Source organism: Mustela nivalis (assembly GCF_964662115.1).
Source record: "Mustela nivalis genome assembly, chromosome: 13".
NCBI lineage: Eukaryota > Metazoa > Chordata > Mammalia > Carnivora > Mustelidae > Mustela > Mustela nivalis.
Genome location: NC_139032.1, coordinates 44,205,418 through 44,224,282, shown reverse-complemented (window position 1 = coordinate 44,224,282; position 18,865 = coordinate 44,205,418). Strand labels below are relative to the sequence as shown.

Below are 18,865 nucleotides of genomic sequence, written 5' to 3'. Positions count from 1 at the left end.
ATATCATAAGATATATAATTTCAAGAATGGGGAATTTTTTTTTCCTTTTAAAATAACCATCGGCGCTTATCTTAAGGTTTTAAAAAACTTGAGTAGGACTGATGAATCACAGACCTGTATCCCTGAAACAATAATACATTATATGTTAATTTAAAAAAAAAAAAGCACTCAAAAACTTGAGTAGGTGCTCCTTACCTGATATTCAAATGTTGTGTTTTAAAGACTTTAATGTGATCTCAAATCAAATTAGAATAAATTTTCACAAGAGTTCCTTTTATCCAAGAGGTTGGCTATATGCTTTAGATTTCCTTAGCTTTCCTGAGCTTTCCTTAGCTGGAGGACAAAAATCAGAGTAGAAGCCTTGCTGACCTTAACCAAGCTTCTGTCGTTGCTTCTTTCTGACAGAGGCTGGAAAACCAGTGGCCCATAGGGCCCCCAATTTTTGGCAACTGGTTGTACATTCTTATAGGCCTGCAATTCAGGAAGGGTTACTTGAGAGGGTGATATGATTCTGCAAGGTGGTATGATAAAACGAAAAGTCCAAGTTTTAAAATCTGACAGGGCGCCTGGGTGGCTCAGTGGGTTAAGCCTCTGCCTTCTGCTCAGGTCATGATCTCAGGGTTCTGGAATCAAGTCCCATGTCGGGCTCTCTGCTCAGCAGGGAGCCCACTTCCCCTCTCTCTCTGCCTCTCTGCCTCCTTGTGATCTCTCTCTCTGTCAAATAAATAAATTAAATCTTTAAAAAAAAATAAAATAAAATCTGACATACTGGTGTTCAAATCCTAACTCAGCTACTCACAAGCTATATGACCGTAGGCAGGCGAATTAACCCTTTGGAGTACAGATGGCATTCAGGTGAGGTTTAAATGATAGGTCAAGTACTTGGCACAGCGTCTGGCATGTTTCAGGCTCAGTATGAGGTGGATTATTTTCTTACTCTGACAATTACTGTGATGATGACGTGAATTCCTTTCCCTTACCCTAAGAAACTTCTAGCCTATACATCCTTTGGGGGAGGTCAGAGATACAGACAGCTCCAAAGTCCAGGCTGCGCAGGAAGTAAAGGGCGCTTGGGAGCGCAGGGAGGGAGTAAAGGCAGCATCTCAAGGCTGCCACAGCGCTTCGACTCTCTAAAATGGTTGCCAGGTCATGGTACAGACCAAAATGTTGCAGATCTGATTTTTAAAAGGCTATGTTGTGAATTTTGAAGTTTTAGTGGGACTATATTTGCATACTGGCAACTAAGTCAGATTTTTACAAAACCACACTACGTGCACTGAATACAAGTTGTCAGTGGCGGGGGGTGTGCATTTGGCTGGAGGATTGCTAGCTTGCAACCTCTACTTCAGAGCTATGGAAATCATCTGGGGAGAAAACTAAAACTATACTCCAAATTATAGAGAGAAACCTGGAGACCACTTGGGGAAATACTGGGCTAGACTTACATAGCCCCGATGAAACCATTCTCCATACACACTGCCTAAGAAAGCATGTTTTAAAGGAGCATAAAAATGTTTCTCTGGATTAAAAAAAAAAAAAGCCTGTGCATGAAGAGACTCAGGGTTCCTCTGATCTGGTGGGATCCTACTTTCATCCGAACACTCAGCTCTTCAGCCGGAGCTGCACAAGCCTATCTCTGGACACATGGGGGGCAGGGAAAGGGCAGGTGCTCATTGAGTAGGTCTTTGTCTTAACAAGTCAATTTGCATCCTTTTCTCAAGCAAATTATGTCCTTGCAATCAATACTCATAAAAAGGAGAAGAAAAAATTCCATCCCTAGCTAGGTCACATAAAAATCTAGAGTGGAAATGGCTGCACAGAGATGATATCATATTACTCAATAAAAAACTGTCGCCTGAATGGGAGAATCAATGGAGAAAGTCAAATTAACAAGTCTTTCTGTCAACCAACAGGAATACTGAAGTTTCTGCCTTAGAAGCTAAGAGTTACCTGATGGGAAGAAATATCCCCAACAGGAGAACCCTAGGGGACAGAGAGGACAAACTCCAAGCACACAGTAGGTGACAGCTTGGGAGGATGATACACTGGCTATATTCTTTCATTTTTTTTTCAAAATCCAAAATTATTGTTTTCATTATTATTTTAGTTTCTGTGTCTTTTCTTTCTTTCTTTTTTTTTTTTTAATTTCTTTTCAGTGTAACAGAATTCATTGTTTATGCAGCACACCCAGTGCTCCATGCCATCCGTGCCCTCTCCAATACCCACCCCTGGCTCCCCCAACCTCCCACCCCCCGCCCCTTCAAATCCCTCAGATTGTTTTTCAGAGTCATTTTAATGTGACTTTGGTCAACTCTTTCCAAGCCTCCCTCACCCCCTGGCCCTCTTTCCCTAAAATACTTGTTTATTTCTTGAAATCCCCTGGAACTCTGCTGGCCAAGAAACTAAAGTCATATTCAAATTGAATCATAAACGTAGGTACACGTGGGACTAGCCAGTCTCCAGGTCATGGCCATGGTGTGATCCCTCCAGCCTGCAGGTGCCAGAGGCTTGGCTTGCATTGGTCATTTCTGCAGGAATGGATGTCGTGTGTGTGTGTGTGTGTGTGTGTGTGTGTGTGTGTGTGTGTAAAAGTTTTTTAGAATGTTTATTGTTGGCAAGGTTTTCCACTTGTATTTTCTTTTATAGTACAACTATTTTTAAGTGAATGGAATGTTCTGTGATAATTTGGCCACAAGGGAGGGAAACTTAGCTCCGAGACAGAAATGCACTCAATCATGGTAAAAAGAGACTGACCAAATGAATCTTCCAAATCAAAAGAATCCTTTATATTCTAAAGGGTCTTGGGGCGCCTGGGTGGCTCAGTGGGTTAAGCCGCTGCCTTCGGCTCAGGTCATGATCTCGGAGTCCTGGGATCGAGCCCCGCATTGGGCTCTCTGCTCAGCGGGGGGCCTGCTTCCTCCTCTCTCTCTGCCTGCCCCTCTGCCTGCTTGTGATCTCTGTCAAATGAATAAATAAAATCTAAAAAAAAAAAAAAAAAGATACTTTATATTCTAAAGGGTCTTAAAATCACACATACAAAAAGCACTTGCCCTCAGAATTGACTAAAGGGCGCCTCCAAGTTTGAATCTGGGCTCCCCCACTTGCTTGTTCGGAGACCTTGGGTATGTCACCCGCCTGCTCTGAGGCTCAGGGTCTTCAGAAACAGAATGAGGTGAATCACCTGGTGATCTCCAAGGTTCTTTCAAAGCCACTGGTTCAAAATATTTCCTAAGGCCTCTGAATTTGTCTTGGCCTCTGGGTTCTATTAACCACACTGGTCATTTCTTGCCCTTCTGTCTAGTTCTCAGATTCTTAAGTATTCCCTTGGATCACAAATAGGCATCCCACCGCAAAAACACTTTGTACCTTCTTGATTTAAGCTCCTCAAAACAGACCCCCCCCAAAAAAGTAATAGGAAGGACAGGTGGGGTATATTACACTAATTTTGGGTGCCTGGGTGGATTCTCCTGATTTTGGCAAGCAGCCCTTCTTAGGAGTGTTCCAGAAGGGTCATTGGCAACCATGAGTAGACAAAAATGTGGGTAAAATTATTCATGCCTCAAAATCTGGAAGGTATCTGATGCTTTAAATTGTTTTTATTAAGGATTTTGACAATTAAAGTAACTATAATATTTAAAAAATTAAACCGTTTCTTGATATTTCCTTGGAAATATGACAATCAGCCAGCGTATAATTACTTGCTAATTACCTTTCATATTTGGATTTGATTCTTAACATTTTTAAACAATTATAGGAAGTGTCTTCAGACACCCAGGTTCAAAAAGGCTTCCTGAATTTTATTTTACTATTCTAATTTAACATTTTTTTTTTAAACCTAATACAAAGTTTCAGATCTTTCCAATGTCTCATATACTTAAACCTCGCAATTCAAGTTTCTGGGAAAATGAGCATTTTATGACCCCAAACTTAACTATATTAATTATGGAGAGAATTGAACTAATTAAAACTATGTCTGAAGATCATCTAACTTAACCGCAGAACATCCTGTAGGAGAAAACAATCTCCAGATCTGTTTTCTAATATACACTTGGGAAAGAAACTACATCACACTGGAATCCTGATTGATATTTATGGCCTTTGGAAACCTTGCATTTTGTGAGTTTAATCCCAGGAAAGATCTAAGGGTTTCAGCAATGGGAGTTCAGCCAGAGAATCTGGATGATGTACTAAGCAAACCAACAGTTATGTTGATGGCAAAGGCTCTGGGTAGACGTGGGCCTTCTCCTATGCCATAGTAAATAAAGAATGGATGGCAGGAGACCCCAAATTCTAAAGTATTTCTAGCCTAATATCATACAACGAAAAAAATTTACATCAATAGACTTTGTTTCACAGCCTGACGGAAATGAGAACAAGGCCTAAATAAATTAAAAGGTAAAAAAGACATTTGGAATGAATATTTTTTGTGATTTAGAGAGGGTTCAGTCATCAGGAGACAAAATTAGTCAACAGAGAGATTTACTGACTTGTTGATCTGTCCATGCAACTGTCTTATTATTGAGCAAATCAATCGAAAAACACAAAGGATGAGTTGGATACAGTGTCTTCCAGTAAGGGGGTCTTGGCTAGATGGTCGTGAAGATTAATATAAAGACAAAGGAAACAGAGTAATAGGTGCAAGGGATGGGAATGAATATTAATTCTTCTGGGAAGTTTCCCTGAGGGACAGTGGGTGTCAGGGAAAAGGGTAACCTGACAGGGGACATCAAGGCCTTCCAACCTCCTCAAAACTGAGTTCCACTGCGCTTTCAATTTGCTCCTCCTCATACACTCCTTGTTTCAAGCAAGATGCCCAACATTAGATGCTTAATAAACTGAATGAATGACTCAACAATACTTAATCTCTCTAAACCTCTTTTCCCTCCTCTACAAAAATGGTAGCAATATACCCCCGCCCTCATGGGTTCACATGAGGATCCAAGGAGACAAAATACATAAAGTGTTTGCATAGCAAGTGCCTGGGATGTGAACTGACCCATAAAGATCAGTTCTTATTATTCTATTAGGCATGATTACCTCTGTTTGTATAGGTGAGAAAAATGAGGCTTAAAGAACCTAATAGACGACTCCACATTCACACAGATTGTAAGTTCAGAAGTCAGACTTCAGACTTGTATTTGATTGAGTCCAAAACTCAAGTTCTCTCTCACTCCACATGCTGCTGCTAATTATAGTTCCTCGTGTTTCAGCCTCTTCACCATGACACTGTAAGCCTCTTGAAGACAGGGATCACGACCGTCTTCCTATTCCCATGGAGTCTAATTCAGGACCACATAGCAGCCCTATTTAAAAATCTGAGGGAACGTCTCTGGATTTCAAACATCTCAGATGTAATACAAGGATTGTACTTCAAGATTTTATTTTTTTTTACTTTTTAATTCTTTAAAGATTTTATTTATTTATTTATTTGACAGAGAGAGCTCACAAGTAGACAGAGAGTCAGGCAGGGAAGCGGTGGTGGGGGGGGGGGAGCAGGCTACCTGCTGAACAGAGAGCCCAATGTAGGGCTCCATCCCAAGACCCTGGGATCATGACCTGGGATCATGACCTGAGCTGAAAGCACTAGCCACCCAGGCACCCTGAACTGCAAGATTTTAAACTCCCCTTTTGGTTTTAGACTGCCTCCTGTGAAATCCACACAGTGAATTAAACAGCAGAGTTAACATGCTCTTACAGCTAACTGAATAATGCTTTGTTGAGAATTTACTATACTGGGAAAAGATCTTCTCAAGCCCAAAGCTGTGCAACTTCCAACTTGATGTCACTAGTCATTCATTCATTCATTCATTCATTCATGTTGAATGAACGAACAGGTCTTCATTAAAGACCCGTTGCATGCCAGTTTCTAAGTCAGTTTTAATACATATAAATACTTAGGGTCAGAAGTCACTTCTTGGAACAATAATGAAGGAAGGAGACATCCATGTAGACTAAAGGATTAGTCATAATAACTCTGTCCAAGAGTGAGAACAGGTCACTCTCATAGTGTCTCTCCTATAGTCCATAGACTTCTGAATCTTTGTACCACATCTAAAGAGCAACTTTCTTGAGGTATATTTCACATACTGTAGAAGTATATAGTTTAATGGTTTTAATACATCCATGAAATGGTGAAACCATCACCAAAGTCTGTTTAGAACAGTCTCTTACCCCCAAAAGAAAGCTGACACTCATTAGCAATCAATCCCTGTTACCCTAACCCCCAGCCTTCGGCAACCACTAATTTACTTTTTGTCTCAATAGAATTGCCTATTCTGGACATTTTATATAAATGCAATAAGAGAATATGTGGCCTTTTGGTGACTGGCTTCTTTCATTTAGCATATTGTTTTGAACGTTCACTCAGGTTATAACATGTACTTGTACTGCATTCCTTTTTATTGTAGAATAATATTCCATAGAGATGGACCACATTTTATTTATCCATTCAACAGTTGGTGGACATTTGGGTTGTTTCTGCTTTGGGCTATTATGAAAAATGCTGCTATAAATAACTGAGTACAATTCTGCTTGTGTGGACACATGCTTTTATTTCTCTTGGGTATATACCTCAGAGTGGGATTGCCTGTTCATATGGTATCTCTGCTTAACATTTTGAGGAACTGCCAGACTGTTTTCCAAGCAGCTGCACTATTCTGCACAACATTTCAAGACACACACACACACACACACACACACACACACACAAATAACTATTTGGTGTAAATGTTGCAGTAATTCCCATGGAATCCTTGCATAGGTAATAAGGCGATTCTCCAAAGTAAGAAACAATAAATAAGGGGAAGCAGGGAATATTTTTTTCTTTAGCTATGATTGCTGCAGAAAGCAGAGGTTCTGGCTCCTGGAGAGGTGGGCTTGAGTTCCGGTCATAGCTCTATACCCCAAGGGATAGCCTAGTGACTAAAAGTGAGTATTAAGTTTTTGAATTAATAGCTACCCCAAATCACTGCACAGTAAAGGATAAACTTTGCCCAAAGAGAGGTGTGGCTTGTACCCTTAGTTCTTGGGAGGTAACCTTTAAACGCTTGTGATTCCCTGACCAGTAGGGAGTTTTGTTTGTGGGAGGGCTGTGGGCCATGCTAGATAGTCTATTTTAACAATGTGATTTATGGTGAGGGCTTTGGGCTGCATTGTATCAACTCAACCTCTGGAGAGGCTGGAAACCAAGGTCAGCCATGCAGGTGGTCAACCATGTCTTTGTGAAACCTTAGTAAGAACTCTGGACACCAAGACTTGGGTGTGTCCCTGCTTGACAATACTCCATGCATATTGTTACATATTGCTGCTGGGAGAAGCAAGGACCATCTATACAACTCTCCTGGGTGAGGACAACTAGCAGGTCTATATGTGAACTCCACTGAATCCTGCTCTATGCATTTTTTTCCTTTGGCTAATTTTGATCGGTATCCTTTTGCTGTGACCAATTGTAACTGTGATTACAACAGCTTTCAGTGAGTTCTGTGGGTCCTTCTTGTGAATTATCAAATATGAGGGTAGTCTTGGAGATCCCAAACTTGAAGCTGGTATGAAAAGTGAGAGTAGTCTTGGGGAATCTCGAACTTTGTAGTAACTAACAATACCGACGCACTCTTAAAGATAATTAGGAAAAATTGAGCACTTTGAGTATTTTTTGCAAGAAAGAGGCCCAAAGAATCATCTGTGAAACAAAGCATCATGTGAAGAGTCAAGAAAGCTGCCAGAGGGGCGCCTGGGTGGCTCAGTGGGTTGAGCCTCTGCCTTCGGCTCAGGTCGTGATCTCAGGGTTCTGGGATCGAGCCCCGCATCGGGCTCTCTGCTCAGCAAGGAGCCTGCTTCTTCCCCTCTCTGTCTGCCTGCCTCTCTGCCTACTTGTGATCTCTCTCTGTCAAATAAATAAAAAAATCTTAAAAAAAAAAAAAAAGGCTGCCAGATCCTGGGGTGCCTGAGTGGCTCAGTGGGTTGGGCCTCTGCCTTCAGCTCAGGTCATGGTCTCAGGGTCCTGGGATCGAGTCCCGCATTGGGCTCCCTGCTCAGTGGGAAGCCTGCTTCCCCCTCTCTCTGCCTACTTGTGATCTGTCAAATAAATAAATAAAATCTCAAAAAAAAAAAAAAAAAAAAAAGCTGCCAGATCCTGATAGAGCTTTCATTTAATGGAACACAAAATCCCCAAGTCAGGGGGTTTCCTACCTGAGCTATCTACAGTCATACCCCTAAAACAAAGGTATGTGCTTACTGATACTGTGTTTCATTGTTAAAAAATATCTTTGCCGATGGGGCACCTAGGTGGCTCAGTCATTAAGCATCTGCCTTCAGTTCAGGTCATTCTGCCAGGGTCCTAAGGATCGAACCCCAAATTGGGCTCCCTCCTCAGCGGGAAGCCTGCTTCTCCCTCTCCCACTCCCCCCTGCTTGTGTTCCCTCTCTCACTGTGTCTCTCTCTGTCAAATAAATAAATAAAATCATCAAAAAAATTTCCCCAGAAAACAGATGATATATAATAGGGATAATGGGGTTTGAATTGTAGCTTTGTCTTTGTCTAGTTGTATGAACTTCTATGAGTCTCAATCCCCTCAGTTATCAAATGGAAATGATAAAGATATCCCAAACAACTGGCGTAAGAAGCACAAAGCGACATACACAGTCTATTCTGCAAACAAGATTGCACCAAAAAGGACAAAACCTGAAATTTGTTTCTACATTAGATTCACTCTCTCTTCAACTACTTCACCAAATCACTTTGGGAAAACAGTCAATCCTGCCTTTCCCAGACCAAGCTTCATTTCAATGGAAAAATTAAATGGATATAACGTTCCAAAAAAAGGCTCGCCTATGAAAGCTATAGGAAGAAAGGTTTCCCACAAGCTGAACATCAAGATGGAAAAAATATTCCCATTTAACAAAAATGTTTTCTGCAAGTAGACATAATACATACATTTAAAAAGGACCAAACTAGGATGGCAGGAAGGAAATATCATGAGATGAATGAGGACCTATGGAATGTTACTTTTTATATCTCTTGTCTCTTCAAAGAAAGAAGATAGTTTGAGGATCTTTGAAATGCCACATGCTACTTTGACTTCAGTTTTTCCTGAGACGAACACTTGGGTTGAGTTGCCATCCAGCTGGTACATGGTCATAGGAAAGGCTAACCTGGCCAATGTCTAACCATGCATATAGAGGCCTGGGAATATACAAACTTAATGGACTTAAGAAGACAGAGTTAGGAGGGAAGGAGAAGGATGCAAAGTCGCGGAGTGCATACCAGATGGCACACAGTACACTGCACACGCATCATCTCATTGTTCAGCACTGCCCCAAACCAATGCCTGACTCTTCTCCTACGTTTCATTTCAAGGAAGAGCAACACCACACGTTGTTCAAACTAGAAAACCAGGCACCACCTCCAACGCTCATTTTTTTCTCTCCTGCGGCATTTAACCAATCACCAAGTCCATGGATTCTACCTCGAAGTTGTATTCGAATCTCTCCCTCTCATCTCACTACGATTTTTTGACCCTTTCCAATCTATTGCTTTCGCTGAAAATGGAGTGCTCTTTCTAAAATATATATTTACCTTATCTTCCATCTGCTGGAATTATTTCAAAGGCACTCTTTTTGCCCTCAATATCACAAGTCCCCAGTCTTCTTACATTTGGTTAAGAAGACACCTCCTCAAGGCATAGGTCTTTTATCCCTTTACTCTCCTCCTTCAGTTCTAGGCACTGGTTAGAGCATTTTCAGTTCTCTTCCTCTGAGCATTCCTTGACCCCGTGTCTTGGTTAAATACTCCACCTATTTACACAGCCTGAATTTTTCCATTGTTGCTCCTACACACTATTAAAAACATATGTATATACGTGTGTGTGTGTGTGTGTGTGTGTGTGTATCTATGTTTGCACTATATATAAATAAACAGGGATGCATGCTATTGTGGGCTGAATTGTGTCTCCCAAAAAAACATGTTGAAATTCCTTCACCGCTCCCTCCCCCCATTACCTGTGAATATGATCTTATTTTGGAAAGATCCTTTTTGTAGAAATAACCAAGTTAAAATGAGGTCATACTCAATTAGAATGGGCCCTGATCCAATATCACTGGTGTTCTTATAAGAAGAGAAACCAGAGACACCAGGAGAAGGTTATGTAAAGACAAAAAGATTGGCAGAGAGGGAAGATGGCCCCATGAAGATGAAGGCAAAGGCTGACTGCCACTATTAGAAGCTGGTACTATTAGAAGCTGGGAAGAGGCAACAAGATTCCACCCAGAGTCTCAGAAGAAGCATGGCTCTGAGGACACATTGATTTTGGACTTCTAGCTTCTAGAATGTGATAGAAAACATTTCTGTTATTTTAAGCAACCCAGTAAAGAAACCGACTGTGTAAGAAATTTGGGCTTTCTTTACCCTGATGCAAAAGAGTGCAACTGAAATGATTTGAGCAGATAAGAAACGAAGCTGAATCTGTATTTTACAAAAAGCACTTTGTTTACAGTGAGGAGAATATAGTCTAGTGACTTGAGTGTACTTTTTTGTAATCAGTGAGGGGCATGTATATAGGATGAAAGTATAATTTTCTATATATTCCTCATCTCTCTCCTCAGAATGTAAATTCAGAGACTTGTTTTTTTCTCTTCATTCATCTGTCTTTGGTAATCAAGCATACACACTGGTAATTCCTAAAGTAAGTAGTGTTAAGTGAATAATTTTTAAAATAACTGAATTTTTCACAGTAACCCTACAAAGGTATGGCTCTAGAGAAAAGATAACTTACTTTACTTCCTATCCTCAGTACCCCACATGGAGCAGTTTTTTGAGAGAAGAAATAAACAATGTTCAGAAACTAAGTAACTTGCCAGAAATTAACTAGTAAGGTAGTAAATGAGCTCACTTCATCTTTACCGTATCTTGCAAACCAGGGGAGAAAGAAAGAATATGCATTACATCTGTTAAGCAACACCAGACTTCCACAAAGAAGTGGATTACAAAACACAGAAGGAAAACGGCTAACTCCTTGTTCCTGACATCACCACCTTTAGAATAACTGGTAGACATTTGATACTAGTGACTTAGGTCACAGACAGAGATGGAGAAATAATCATTCCACTTAATTCCTTTCTAACTACTCACTACAGGAGTTATTAAAAATGGAAAGAACTTCTTTGTTAGAAACGCAGTTCTTTGTAATGTTGCCATAATGTAAATGTCAAAACTCCATGATCCAATTTACAGCTTATTTTTTAATTGTACTATTCATGTTAAAACAATACCCTATGAGGAATTACTTGAAAGAAAGTCTTCTCTTCCTTTTTGAAATGGCTTATTTTCTAAAATGGCCATACGCGACATTATAAATATGTAGATTCATTACAAGAGAGCCAGTTGATAGTGACACTTGGTCTTTTTGATACACATAAATTAGGTATCAGCTGATGAATTTCATTAATTATAGCTACAAAGTACACTTTTTGGAATCTGACTTCAAAATAACCTCAAAGTTATTTTTAACAACAGCACATGTTCTATCTGTAAATTTATGCTACTCACTTTTATATATTTAAAACAGAAACCAGCTTTGTGCTTTATAGCAAATATAAATGGGTAATTTGGATAATGAAAATAAATGAATAACAGCAGGACTAATAGAGCTGATCCTATTTGTGATGCCTCATTAACTCTGGACAGGATGCAATTCACTACCCTGGGCCAGGAGCTGATAATGGCACAATGTGGAGCTATTAGTAAAAGAAGGTTGCAATAGGAAATTAACAGAAGGTCTGTTCATTCACTGGGACATCGGTATCCCCTTTTGTATGTATAACTGCCTTAAACCGTGCACTCAAAAAGAGAAAAAGTCAACGGGAAGAAGTAGTTGGGTTACTACTATTACTATCTCTACAGGCTAGTATTTATCAAGCTTAGAGTAAGAACTTTAAATGTTTGATTACTTAATCCTCCTAGTAATCCTACCAGGTAGTTACAAATCTTAGCCTCATTTTGCAGGTGGGGAAGCTGTGGCATAGGAACTTGCTCCTACGCCTCAAGTCCCATATCAACAAGTGATGGAGCCTAAATTCGAACCAGGCAGTCTGACTCCAGACCTTTTGCTCCAAACTATTCATAGGATGACGAATGCTGCTGTCCCCGCCCTGCCCTCCGTACCCCACTCCAACTCTGCCTTCCCTCCAACTTCATCTGATCTTGAACTACAACAAGCAAATAGAAATCCCAGTATTTCTTAGTTTGAGATACAAATTGGGGAGAGACACCAGCACAGTGACCTGCCAATGATGATCAGTTTCTAGAGTGGGAGGGAAGGGGTGGAGTGTGGTTTGAAAAGATATATTCACTAAACCTGTTGATTTCATGTATAAATGATAGTTTTGAAACTAAATAAAATCTTGGACCATGGGACATGCATAGTCAAAAATGTTGATAAACATTGACATTCTCTGACCTCTAGCCACCATTAACGAGTTGTAAGATCCTGGGAAAATCATACCTAGTACCAATATTTCTCTGGGTTGGACTAGATCTCAAAGACAATGTTCTCCAAATGCTGGTCTGTGAAGAACTATAACAATTTCTGTGTTCTGGAGGCCAAAAAAAAAAAAAAAACTAAGTAGAGGGTAGTAACTTTCTCATGTTCAAATTAAAGATTGTCCTTGATTCTGAAATCAGGTTCTTACTCTGTCCTTGATATTAACATTTCAGTTAAGAAATGATGATGGTGAAATACATGATTTAAGTTCTCCTTTTCTAATGTTCTTAGCGGAATAAGAAGTTACTTGCTTTATCTCCTTCTAGAAACTTTTTGAGTTGTTGCAGGGTTATGACATCTCACATAGGGAACCACAAATTTTATGTATTTTTCAAGTTAAAATGTTTAGGGTTTTCTGCATTTCCACAGCACTTTACAGTTAGGCATTTTCATATGAATATCTCACGATAGTCTGAGAGACAGCCTTATTTCCCCCAGATTGAAAAACAGAATTCAGGAAGGCTGGTCAAGATTATGAAAGAAGAGCCAGATTCTAAGTCGTGTCCTTTGACTTTAAATCCTGTCTGCTTCTCAGCCCGTAAGTGCTTCATAAATCTGGTCAACCAACAGGATAAGGAGAGTGTTCTATAGAGAACTAATAAATCTGAGTTTCTGGGGAATGAGGACTAAGAGTCGTATCTTTTAAGAGCTCTCCAAGTGATTCTGGTATGCAGCTTAGTTTGGGAACCATTTCGGAACATCAGATGGTTCCTATCTCTAGCCACTCAGCCTCACCAGAGAAGTAGGAGTTTGGAAGTCAGACAGAACTCAGTACCTCTGGGCTGGTGCTGTGACTGAGCCTCAGTTCTTCATCTGTGAAATGAAGATAATGCTGCCTAATACGGAGAGTTGTAAGTGCAGCTGACCTTGGAATAATCTGAGGTTTAGAGCTGCCCACCCCTGTGCAGCTGAAAATCCATGTACAACCTTTGACTCTCCAAAAACTTAACTACTTACAGCCTACTGTTGACTGGAAGCCTTGCCCATAACATAAACTGTTGATTAACAAATATTTCATGTGTTATATGTATGATGGACTGTATTCTTATAATAAAGTAAGCTAGAGACTAAAGAAAATGTTAAGGAAATAATAAGGAAAATACATTTTCTGGACTGTACTGCAATTTATCAATACAGTAAGTTTATATCACCTGTTTACAAGATGAAATGTCTCCATCAATATTGCTTTACTGATACAAAACACTGTAGGTGGTGTGGGTATTATTAACGCCCGAAATGCAGAGATCCTGTACAATCTGTGTTTGTGTGTGAGTTTTGATAGGTTTTAACTTTTTATGATAGATCTGTGCGTGTCCTACATTAGTAAATAATAAAATAGACTACCTCTACCTATATTTCATGCATTCATGACATAGCTAAATTTTTCTTAATTTTTTTGAAATTTCTAGGCTACTTGGTTCTTCTTCAGATTTTTTTTCAAATTGTTGCAAATTTCCAAATTTTTTCTAATGTAATTTGTTGAAAAAAAAAATCCATGTGTAAATGGACCCATGAAGTTTGAGCCCATGCTTTTCAAGGGTCAATTGTATTAGAAAAAAATAGACAAAAAATGCCTAGGTATGGTAGTCACTCAAAAATGGAAGTTACTTTATGATTAATATTACTACTATGAATGATTATACTGCCTAATAGGACACTCCAATATTACTAAGAGTAAGGCATTATTATAAATGGTGATGATTCTAGAATTTTCCTGAAGCAAATCCCCAACAAATAGAGACAAGCCACTCAATCATGACCTTGGGACATTTTCTGGTCTCAGTTTCCTTCTCTATGGATTGTTAAGGTATCTCCTGGCTAGAAAGGGTTAAAATTCCACAGTCGTATTCAGTAGTTTAATAGTTGTATTTAATAGTTTAATAGTTGTATTTAATAGCTTAATAGTAAAAGGCCCAGTTTGAGGAAGTGGTTCTTTACTTGAGCATTAAACAGGTATTAACAGAAATAATTAGTACTTATGAATGACAACTCTCTGTAGTTACGCTGTCATTTTTTATCAAAGCAAGGCTATGTCCAAAGGTAGATATTTGCTTCTTTATACTTATAATTTATATCTGTCAGGCATCAAAAATATTTGAGACAGCTTGCCAAGAAAGTTATAATAAGGCAGAAAGCAAGCCAGAGAAAGAGCTAAGAATCCCCAACAAATGTTGTAGAAATGAGGGAAAATAGAGCAGAGAAAATGATTTTTTTTGAAAACTTAGAGAAACTGTTCAAGTAAAAAACTGCACATTTCATTTAGCATTGAGATTCCTGACAGTTTCAAAATTATGAAAATATGACTTTTTCTTGATGTTACTTACCAAAGACTAAAAATACAAATACACAGATAGAAGCTAAGTAAAGGATTTTTTTTTTCTAAGTAGAAAAAAATGTATGCATTTAAACTCTATGAAGTAGTAGTGAGTGCTTTTCTTACACTGACTGACTCTACTTTTGTCCTTCTAAAAATGTCTACACTGCATTTAAACATTCCATCTTTATTCCTCCGTCATCTTGCTATCATCTGCTCCTTCCCTCTTTTTTATAAAGCTGAAGTAGGCTCTAATCATGAAAATACAGGCTGTTACAGTAATGGTAGCAAGGATCCAAAATTATACCCATTACAAATTCATATTGAGTTATAATTTTTGATCCTCTGAGCATGATTAATTTGATTTATTGCTTTCTGCCCTTTGCCCTAGTTTTAATCAAAATGAAAACTCCTTCCTGGTTTTAGGCTTAGTTTTCTTACTATTTCCTCACTGTCACTGCCCTGACCCAGGCTCATACTTTGCCTCACTTTGGCTGATCTAAGAGTCTCCTTCCAGATGGATTCCTTGGTTTTAGGACCTTGCCTTTCAAAGTCCAACAACTGCAGCTATATTAAATCTTTTAAAGACAGAGCTCTGACTTTGCTTTTTCTCCACCAAAACACTCCTGGCCACCCACTGTTTGCAGAGTCCTGCCCGTCTTCGATTCAAGCATCTATGATTTTCTCCCAAACAATCTCTCTGTCTTCTTACAGTAGACCTTGGGGGTGCCCTGCTCTCTAGCCAAATAGCGTATTAGTGCCTAAAAGCAATCCCAGTTATTTCCTTTCCCATGCTTTTGCCCCTTTTAGATATTCTTTTCAGATACTCTATAATTTACATTTTCCACCCCCCCCCCAATCTAAAAAGTTAAACTCATAGGAATTGAAGTGAAGGAGGCATCTTATACTTGTAAACCAAACATCCAGCACTATTACTCCATATTTACTATATATAAAATTCATACTTTCACTGCTGAGATAGGATTCCCTTTCGGTTGCCAACATATATGAGGCCAGCTGGCAGGATTAGTCGAGGAAAGAAAGAGGCCACGTTGAACTCCCATGCCACAGAAATAAATGAAACCTAATTTGCTGACCTGTCTTGTTTATTTTGGTCCATTCATCAGTGTAATACAGTACAAACAGCTTTGGACTAGGTATCAAGAGACCGGGAATTTAGTTCCCTTTCATGATCAATCATATAACTTTCAGAAAATCATGTAATTATTCTGGGTTTTTTTTCTCAATTTGCAAAATGGAACTCTGTCTGGTTTTACTCCAGTAGGAAAAACACATAAGAAATTATTATTTTATTTGCCATTCCCTACAACATAGCTTCTTGTCTATATGCATTTGCTTTACAATTCTCTATTATTCCCAAAGCTGTTATGGATTTCACAATTCCACACCAGTGAAAATCCCAGAGAAGGAAGCATGCACCAAATATCACAAGTAATACTCAAATATATGGCTTTTTAGGACATTGACTAGATAATCTCTTAGGCGTTTCCTATCTCTAAAATAGTTAAGATTCTATATTCCAATTTGTATCTGAAATTCACATATCTCTTGTATATAAAGTCATTCACAGACATATATATATATATATATATATATATTACCTTGATCCTTCCACTTGGGAATTGCATGGACATGCCGCAATTTCCCTGTCTCATGATGTTAGATTTTATGAAGGTTTGTCTGTCTCGCCTCTCATATACAGAAAATCATTCAGGATACTTCACGTTTCTTACAGTAATTCACCTTACAGTTATTCCTTTTATATGTAAATATAGGTTTAGGTTTTAAACAAACATGTGAATTTGAAAAGACAAATTACTGAAACATATTTTACGCTTATTCTTATATTGCTAGCTGAGATAGAGATTCTGAAGAGAGAAAAATTTCAACCAATATTGTCTTGGAAGAAGCAAAGATTCTCAGAATGTCTACTTAGTGAAATACAAAAAGTATATGGTCAAGTATAGCACACGGGAAATTTTAGCAGCTACCTGCTCCAAAAACTAGGTTGGTCACCCTAATCCAAAGTTGAAGATGGCAAATACATCGCAAACATATTAACTACTAACTTTCTTACTTCTTACTAACTAACTAACTAGTTAGTTACTAACTCCCCACCCAACTGATAAATTGATATCAGAAATCAGATCTCTTTATTATCCCTATTTTAAAGACTTGCCTGGAGGAAATCTGACTTAGCTCACACTTCCATGCCTTTCAGGAGTTTGCCTGAACTTTCAACAAAATTACAATTACAATAATGAAGAAATAAATTTGCCTGGAGTTCACAGGAAAACTTCAGAGCTAATCTTACCCAAGGAATTCTGAAGCTCTAAGTAAATGAAAATCGATACCTCCAAATACACACACACACACACACGCGCGCGCGCGCAGGCACACACGCCAGAAATGCACATGCAAATACATTTTAGGGACAACAAAGGTAGAGGCAACTTCAGAGTCTAATACAAAACTGACACACACAGTCAAGATCTTTCAGCCTTTCATATTCAGCAGAGACTCAAAGAAAGGAAAAACAATTCCAGCCCTCGTTTCCTTAACATAAACTACAACATTTGTAGTTTCAACTGAAATTAAACCTCAATTATCAAATCTGTCATCCTTCATAAACTCTATAAAAAGGGACATTGAATGATTGAGATAGCAGGACTATATGAAAGGTATTTACATAGAGGCACTAAAACCTTCTGGGAAAATAGAATGGAAAGAAACCAGCACTTACTTGGCACAAACCACTGATGCACATATCCAAAGACTCTGTGTAGCAACGGGTACCATCTAAGACTTTAGGTGCAAGTTCAACAACCAGGGTTGTTCCTTTGGCTTGGCATTTGAGTGAGCATGGATTGTCAGGGTCATTAGACACAGGAAGCCATTCATAAAACTGGCCATGGTGCTTGACATCATTGTGAGCGGAGCATTGCTGAGCCCGGAAGTCGCCTGCTTCTGGTGGGCAGTCCTGGAGAAGAGAGGTGAGAGGGACACACAGGTGAAAAGGGCAGCCCAAACAGGGAACTGGGGCAGCCATGTGGTTTGTCAAAGTCTTAGAAAATAACACAAATGTCCTGGTGTTAGAGATGGACACTTGTATATCATGAGGGGGTCATAGGATTCTTCGGCTTTGAACAATGTAGAGCTTTGAGAAAGTGATCACCTGGAAATATATTTTTGGATTAAAGCTAAATGGAAAAAGTAACCAACTTGAGATCGATCTGATTGATACTCATTTCGTTGGTTAAGTCGTCACCCTGGAATCTATTTTCTGAAATATGTTGATTGGTCCACGGATCCCTCCCCAATGAAATACCATTTTGATTTCCTTGTAACTTCAGTAGACCTTACTAAAGTCAGAGGGTTAGTCAAAAAACATGTCTGCTGCTTTCAGTTCTAATAATGAAAGCTATGACAGTATTATAACAGCTCACAGCACAAAGCTTCCTTCAAACATTTTTTGTGTAATTGTGAGTTTTTCTAAAACTTAGGCTGCATGGTATTTAGAATTAAATATGGGGAGCAAAAAAGAGAAAAGAGCATTTATATCAGAATTTCCTTAGCATAAGGCAACACAGCAGAGTGCAAAGGTTTGGACTTCTCAGATGGGAGCAAAGCTATGATATAGTGAGTCTCTCTGAGACTAGGTTTCCTTTTGTTTAAACAGAGGCAATAATACTACTTAGCCTTCAAGGTCACTGTGAGAATTTCATGGGCTTATGTCAGCCAAATACTGGCATAAGAAAGAACGTACATGGTAGCTATTACTATGATTATTCAATGAACCCACTGAAGAGAAAAAGCTGGAGAATTACGAGATTCTCTGAATTTGAATTTTAAATCACATTGGCAGAGACCAGTGGAAAATAAGAATGCTTTAAATGTATATCTTATAAAGGGCATTTTAAAATTAAAACTATAACCCAGGATGGCTATTATCTAAAACCTGATACATTTTAGTGAAAGCAAATGATACTCAACTT

General features: G+C 38.9%; 1 protein-coding gene across 2 annotated transcripts in view; it reads right to left on the bottom strand.

The window, feature by feature from the left end:
* LOC309846444 (ADAMTS-like protein 1) overlaps positions 1–18,865 on the bottom strand; it is a 393,439-nt gene that overhangs the window by 286,733 nt on the left and 87,841 nt on the right. For both annotated transcript variants that reach the window (XM_082695353.1, XM_082695354.1), the window contains exon 4: positions 17,614–17,850. In XM_082695353.1, coding sequence (XP_082551479.1) covers positions 17,614–17,850 — 237 coding nt within the window. The remainder of the gene's footprint in view (positions 1–17,613; positions 17,851–18,865) is intronic.